At 42.2% G+C, this 8,062-nt stretch overlaps 2 protein-coding genes across 2 annotated transcripts; both read left to right on the top strand.

Annotated features, from left to right (window-relative positions):
• The first annotated feature begins 562 nt into the window (after positions 1–562).
• LOC145799551 (F-box/kelch-repeat protein At3g23880-like) lies at positions 563–1,153 on the top strand. Its single transcript, XM_082889142.1, has one exon. The coding sequence runs from the start codon at positions 563–565 to the stop codon at positions 1,151–1,153; it is 591 nt and encodes a 196-aa protein (XP_082745268.1).
• Positions 1,154–1,226: 73 nt separating this feature from the next.
• Positions 1,227–1,757, top strand: LOC145799549 (uncharacterized). The gene has a single exon (XM_082889141.1). The coding sequence runs from the start codon at positions 1,227–1,229 to the stop codon at positions 1,755–1,757; it is 531 nt and encodes a 176-aa protein (XP_082745267.1).
• Positions 1,758–8,062: the final 6,305 nt, after the last annotated feature.

Here is an 8,062-nt window from a genome sequence, read left to right as displayed (position 1 = left end):
ATGTATTCATTCCTTTTATGATTAAAAAAGATCTTTAAAATTTAATGCTTACATAATTTAGTACCTTGTTTTAAGGGAAAAATATCTGTCAGTGTTGTCTTCAAACCTTAATTACAAAATCAAGAAAAATAATATGATTTTGCATATTAATATTTATAAAGAATATCATTCACTTGAAAAAACTTTTTTACTCATATATTGAGAAGAAGTAATTTCTCCTCGTTTTAATCCCCTCTACCAACGATATGAGTGTCTAAAATGGGTGTAAAGGTGGTGTGTGCTTATCTTTATTCAGATTAGATTGATTGGGCTTTTCTAGATTCGCGTTTTCTATTATTTTATTGCTATTGGTTGTGAACTTGTAATGGCTAGCGTATTGTAAAATTAAAAAGGAAAGAAAATAAAAAATAAAAAAATCATTTTTGAATTCATTCTAGATTATTCTTGTAACCAAGCACTTTCGTTTACGTTTTGAAGAAATGGATGCGCAATTTGGTTGGCTTTGATTGAGGGAGCCAACTTTGGCCAAACATCTTTGCTGAAAAAAGAAAAAACAAAAGAAATGGTGAGTCATTACATAGATGAAGATGTGATGGCTGAGATTCTTGTAAAATTACCAGTCAAATCTTTGTTGGGATTTAATTGCGTCTCCAAATCTTGGTCCTCTCTCATTACAAATCCCAGTTTCATAGCCAAGCATCTCACTAACAGTAACAAGAAGGAAAATGGTTGCCTCTTCGTTCATAGGATTGAACCCAAAGATGCAAATAACTTTCCCAGAAAATATACCTTTGTTGTGTGTCGTGACAAATCCCTTACAGTTCCAGTATTTGAATATCTTGGTCTAAAGTTGAATGCAAAAGTGCATGTTATGGGTCCTTGTAACGGGATTTTTTGTCTCTTAACCAATTGGGATTCTGTAGCTCTATGGAACCCAGCGAACAGAGAATCCAGAACTCTTCCGACACAAACATTCCCCAACTCCATTCCTCAAAGGATGGAACTCGAGAGAAATGCTTTCGGGTTCGGGATGGATCCTTTCACTGGTGATTATAAAGTGGTTTCAATTAGGACGTACCGCTGGGGTTCCGGCCTTGATGATGATATTGATCCATCAAATTACCCTAAACACATTGCTATATTCATTGCGTGATGATTCTTGGAGAGATTTCAATGGTTTTTTTCTAGAATGTAGTGTTTCTCCCATTTGTAAGTTCTACACTTACATGGATGGAGTTTACTACTGGAGTCCATCTGACAAAAATGGTGCTACAAAACTCTCATTTCATATGGGCTACGAGGTGTTTCAAAACATATTGGAGCAAAATGAACCGATGCCGTTCAAAGGGATACCAGAGCTAGGTTGCCCTCACCCAGGAACTAATCTTGTCGGACATTATTTTGGAGTCTACAATGGCTCTCTTGCTTGGATACAATGTTATCCAACACATTACGTGGCACCAAACGTTTTCAACATTTGGGTATTGAAAGAAGAAAGTTGGACAAGAGAATTAATAGCTGGACCTTTTGCAGGAGCAATTCCGCTTGGGTTTTGGAAGAAAGGTGAGTTCCGCATCCAAGTTGGGGACGGGCATTTGCACTTGGTAGACCCTATTACCCTTGAGATGAAGGATCTTCGAACTGTGGCTTCTCAGGCTATTGTTTACCATGAGAGCCTGATTTCTGTTCAGAGAAGAGACGAAGAATTTGATCATTCATATATTACACTACGTCTTGAGTTCGATGTTTTCTACTGAGATGTATTTGAATTTTCAAATTAGGATGTATTTGAATTTTAAATTAACCAAAGGCAAAAGAAATGAGAATAATAAGAGAACAAACTACTCATTTGAGAACTTTCTTTTTGAATAATTTCTTTTGTTTTCAACATCAAACATGTTTCAGTTTTGATAATTTCGGTTTCACTAAAATTTTCTTTTTATATCTGTAGGAGAGGGTTCAAGAAAGGAGTTGGAAAATTTGAAAGTCTTCGAAGATCCTTGAAGAACAACTTTGAATTCTCTAGAAGAAATGTGAGAGGCTTAGATTCTTCAATGGTCTCAACTTAAGAACACAAGAGTAAAGGAGATGATGGAGATAAGAGATTGGGTGAAGAAGAAAGCAAAATGGCTAGAGAGAGAATAATGGCAAGGCTCTCCCATGGATCTCCTACTTTCACTCTCAAGGTTGATAATGGAGAAGGGAAATTAGTTCTTTCCCAAGAGTTAAAAATCTCAAAAATCCATCCCTTGTAAAGCTATGGGTGGGTGCTATTTATAGGCACCTCATGATGTAGGATGGAGCCCACACATGGGGAATATTCTCTCTAACCACCTTGTCCGAGGAGGTGACCTCTCCGAGGATGAGGAAAACCCCGAAGAGGAGATCAACCCCTCGGCGAACCCTTCTTCTTAGCCACACCTAACCAATGATCCCCAATCATCCCAAAGGGTCAGGGGTAGTCCCAGAGGACGTCCTGCCGCATAAGGGTCAGGGGTAGTTCAAGAGAACGTCCTGCCGCAAATATTGCCGAGTCTCAGGGACCCCCTAGATCGTGCCACCTCGACCCGGGTATAGGCTAGTTTAACCGAAGAGTGGATTTATCTCCACTCACCGTCCTCGGGATCGGGTCCTTTGTTCGAACTCTATTACGCCCATGGTTCTAGTGCGTAGATCCCGGAAAGCTCCGAGCCCGCAAGTGTTTTGGGACTCATTAACGGAGCAGCTTCTAGATTGCGTCTGAATCCGTTCGAAGTCAAGTGCTTCAGATCTCTAGGTTCGTGGATCCGAACCCTTTCGAGTCCGAGTGCCTCGGATCTCTAGGCTTGCTCAATACCCTTTCGAGTCCAGGCCCGAGTAAGTCTTTAAGTTCGTGGATCCGAACCATTTCGAGGCTTAGAGCGATTTAGCCCGTTTGATGGCGATAAATCCAGGCCCACCAATCTTACTTGCGATAAATTCGAGCCCACCAACCTTGGACTATTGGGCCTAATTAATTTAGTGGGCTCAAATTAGCTCCTCTTACATTTGCCCCTTGCGTGTATGAGAAATTTTAGTTTTCTCAGACACGCATAATTTCACATCTTCAGCCATACTTCGCGTTACGTCTTCAAGAATATTTGGTCTTGACAGAGTCTATAGATAAAGCTGAGAACTCACTGTAAATTACGGATAAAATTGACAACTAATAAAAAATAAATAAATAACTCTTTTTTTTTTCCAACTTTTTTTTTTTTACTGATTTTTTTTTTTTTTTTTTTGACAAGATAAAGCCACATTTTTTTTTTTTTGAGTATAGCAGGATCACTTTTTTCTCCAAGTCAAAGATAATAAAAAAAAAAACCAAAACCCTCACCCTTTTTTATTATTAAAATGGTAAGGCCTCAAACACTTTTAAAAAAAAAAAAATAATACCACAAACCAAGCCTTTTCTTCTCCTGTTTGGCAATTTCAATAGATTCGTCTATATATATGGATATATATAAATAGTATATTCTGTGGGAATATTCCAGCATTACACCACTTTTTCTATTTAAAGAAATAGCTCAAAACCCTAAACCTCACAAACTTATCTTTTTGTTCAGCCGCCGAAATCAATCAGCCTTCCTCTTTCTTTATACATATATATTTTTTTTGAAACCAGTGGCATACACTTTCTCTCACTAAACCGAGGGACCAAGCTGCTTCTCCTTTCTTATTTTATTTTTGAAAGTCATTTCGGCTGACTCTCTCTCTCAACCGAGACCAACCCAAACTTCATATTCTTCGAAGAGGCTCTATATTTATAATACCACAGGGCCATTTCGTTTGCTCAATGCTCGTTGGTGCAACTCCGAGCGCCGTTGTCATCGCCGAAGGCCCACACCACTTTTGAGGATAAAGACAAACAACCTTTTTCTTTCTCTTCTGGGTATGCTTTTCTCTCTTTGAAGTATTAACGAATCAACTCTTATTCTTTTCCAGGTTGCCCACTGTCGCGGATCCGATTGTTGCCGATGCCACTATCCGAGCTACTGTTAGCACATTCCGACACTAGCTCTACTCCACCCTCTGTATTTCACTCCAATCCAGCATCAATTTCTCAGAGCTCCGGACTCACCAGAGCTTAATCTTGCTTCCACAGTTGCCGAAGATCCACGCCGCTTGGCGCCACTACTGCAGACGCCATGACCCAAGCTTCTGCTAGCTCACACCTTTCTCTGCTACAACTTTGCTTTCCTCTTTGGTTGCCCAGTGCTTTGCCTTCGTCTTCGGCTGTTCAACGCGAACCACACGTCACCCACTTAACGCGATGTGTGGTTTTGCCTAACACCATCCAGCTCGTTGGTCTCACAGCCCGGCGCTATTTTTTCAGAGTTTGAATCTCGATTTTTGCATACTCACTGGATTCGGCCGTGATTAATCAACGTGGACCACGTTGCCCTTTCAACGCATCGTTGGTCTGTCTAGCACCCTTCTCACTTACTGTTTGTCCAAGCTACACTCACTGCTGCCGCCCTGTCTTGGCTGCCCTTGGCGCTGGCTCTACCGATCTCGGCCTTAGTTTTCTCTGACGCTGCTCTCTGCTGCAAGTTGGCCACCGGCTTCAACTATTCCAGCACCGACCACACGTTGCCCACTCAACGCGACGTGTATGGTCGCCACCTTCTTTCCGACACCATTGCTGCCTCCGGCCTCAACTTGTCCAACGCTGACTACGCACGTTCGCCCACTCAACGCAACGTGCGTGGTCTTGCCCATCCTAGCTCAGTCCTGTTGATTACAGTCTATAAAACCTCTCTGATTTCAAGTTGAATTTCCAACATCGGCTTCGGACTTCACTCCTCTAACAGTCCCAAATTTGTGAGTATGAAATTCGGCTCCCTCTTCCTCTCGTTGAATAATAAAGATGATATATTGTTGTTTGTTTAACTTGTGGATGCTTGGCAAATACATAGCTGATGCCAAAAATTTTGTGTGACCGTTGTAGCTTTACGTCGGCTTGAGAGGAACCGGCTCGGAGAGACAAAAACTTAATTGTTGCATTTTCATAAACTTGCTTAGAGTAATAAAATTGTTGTAGCTTAAATAGATCATTATTATTTGTTGATATTGCCCCGTTCCGATAATGCCTGAATCAGGATATGAAATTGATATTGCTCATCTCATTTGTCGATTTTACTATTTTAGGCAAATGAATTCTTGATTGAAATCCAAGACACCGAGGTCCTCAGAATCTTCACTAATGAGAGCAAAGACTGTCCTTCAGACGCCTGAACGAGAGCGAAGCTGTCCCTTAGGAGTCTGAAAGTAGCATACACCCTACTTCGGCAAGAAAGATCCCTCTGGAAGGCAACCGAGTCACCAAGCTTGCACCAATAGAAGTAAAGATTGTCTCTCAGAAGTCCGAGCAGAAGCAAGGCTGTCCCTCAGAAGTTCAAGCGGAAACAAGGCTCTCCCTCAGAAGTCTGAGCAGAAACAAGGCTGTCCCTCAGAAGTTCGAGCGGAAACAAGGCTCTCCCTCAGAAATCCGAGCAGAAACAAGGTTGTCCCTCGAAAGTCCGAGTGAGAGTCCACTCTACTTTGAAAAGAAAGATCCTCTGAGCTCGTATTGATGAAATCAAGGACTGTTCTTTAGACCCCCACTAATGGGAGCAAGAGTTGTCCCTCGGAAGGCTCTCCCTTAGAAGTCCGAGCAGAAACAAGGCTGTCTCTCGGAAGTCCGAGTGGATGCGCACTTCTACTACGACAGCTAATGGAAGCAAAGGCTATCCCTCGAAGCTCGCACTGACGGAAGCGAGATCTGTTCTTCGAAAGTCTGACGCGGAGAACACACTCTACTTTAGCAAGAAAGATCCTTGAAGCTTGCATTGATGGAAGCAATGGATTGTCCCTCGGAAGTCTAAATGAAAGCAAGAGATGTCTCTCGGAAGTCTAAATGTATGTATACTCTCTTCTTCAGTAATCAATAGAAGCAATGGTTGTCCCTCGAAAGTCCGAATAGGAGTATACTCTACTTCAACAAGAAAGATCCTTGAAGCTTGAACTGATAAAAGTAAGGGCTATTCTTCGGAAGTTGAAGTGGGAACACACACTCTGCTTCAATAAGAAAGACCCTCGAAGCTTGCATTGATAGAAGTAAGGGCTATTCTTCGGAAGTCCGAGTGGGAGCACACACTCTACTTCAGCAAGAAAGACCCACAAAGCTTGCATTGATGGAAGCCATGGCTGCTCTTCGGAGGTCCGAGTGGAAGTACACTTCTACTGTGTCAAGAAAACTCCCTTCAGGTTGGTAACTGAGTCTACTATTCCTCTTTCTTCTTTGAGGGGCAACAAAAATTGAAAACTGTTTCAAGTAACATAACACAATGAAGATATACGATGTAGAGAAAATAATTTCTAATGGAGATACATAATATGGAGGAAATAAATTTCTTCATGACATAAGAAAGATAGAACTTCTTGGACAATGCAATAAATGCAAACTGTAAATGTCATGGATAGACTTCTTCTGTGGAATGTTGACATTTGCCCCTAGAGTTGCGAGGTCATTTGGAAAGCTTTCACCAGTTGCTCGGGTTGTGTCCATCATGCACCATCATAGCCATGTCTTTGGATCCTTCTGTACAGACTGATATCCCCATCCCCGCAAGACTTTTCATGGATCTGTTGTAGTCGAAAGTTTGCTTCTTCTTAGCCAACACACCGGGCTAGGAATCCGGTACCTCCTCGGAAGTAAAGTTCACCTTGAATAATTATGAATTGGGCAAGCTTGGCCATAGTCAATTTTCCAACTTTGCTTCTGAGTTGTTCGAGGACTTCTCCTCTCTAGTCTTCCGGAAGGCCTTTGTCTTCGAGTATTATCGAAGGCTCTGTTCTCTTCTTAATAATAATTGTCGCCTCCTCCTCTGGAATATCAACTCTTGCCCCTAATGTTGCGAGGGCATCTGAAAACTTGTTGTCGGAGTGAGGCACATGCTCTATTTCAACCTTCTGAAAATTGTCAAGAAGCCTTTAGACTGTTGTTCGATATATGGCCAAGGCAGGCTCCTTTAAGATGAACTGTCCTGAAACTTGCTTCACTATCAGCTTTGAGTCCCCCCGAATCTGAATCTTCTTGATACTGTGCTTCTCAGCTGCTATCAAGCCTAAAATAAGAGCCTCATACTCGGCTTCATTATTCGAACAATGGAAATCCAGTTTATAAGACAAATATAACTTTTCCCCACTTTTGCTTGTGAAGACTATCCCGGTTCCTCCTTTACCTCCGGCTGCTGCTTCGCCAAAGCTCAATGTCCAAAAGCTTTCCTCGGAAGCCATAGCCGCATGCACGTCTCCTCTTAATTCTTCATTCACTGGTTCATAGTCACCACTTGGAAATTGGGCAAGAAGATCGGCTAAGGCTTGGGTTTTGATTGCCTTGGGAGCTACACATGTGATCTCGAATTCACCCAGTGCTAACAACCATCTTGCCACCTTCCCGATTATAGTAGGCCTGCTGATGAGGTATCGGATTGGATCACTCCTAGTAACAATCTGAATCTGACGTGCTAAGAAGTAATGTCTGAGCTTTTAGGCGATGAATACCAAAGCTAAGCAATATCTCTCTATCGGAGTATATCGGACTTCTGCTCCTCGAATCTTCTGGCTGATGTAATACACCGGGCGTTCTGCTCTGTCTACATCTTGGACCAATAATGCCCCTATGGACTTGGGGGTTGAAGTTAAGTACAACATTAGAGGCACCCCAGGTTGCGGGGCTATCATGGTTTGAGGCGAGGTCAAGGTCGCCTTGATTCTCTCGAAGGCCTTTTGGTGCTCTTGGTTCCACTCGAACTTGGCATCTCCTTTTAATAAAGAGCCGAAAGGCGCAGAGATCTCTGCCAGTGCTGGGATAAAACTCCGAATATAAGACACCTTCCCGAGGAACTTCTTTAACTCCTTCTGAGAATTTGGGAGAGGCATTGCTTTGATAGACTTGACCTTGTCTTCATCTGCCTCGATACCATGCCTATGTACAAGAAACCCGAGGAACTTCCCAGCCGTCACACCGAAAGCACATTTGAGAGGATTCATCCTCATT

This window comes from Camellia sinensis, chromosome 9, assembly GCF_055761805.1.
Source record: "Camellia sinensis isolate YWXY chromosome 9, ASM5576180v1, whole genome shotgun sequence".
Lineage (NCBI taxonomy): Eukaryota > Viridiplantae > Streptophyta > Magnoliopsida > Ericales > Theaceae > Camellia > Camellia sinensis.
This window is presented reverse-complemented; position numbering and strand designations above follow the sequence as displayed.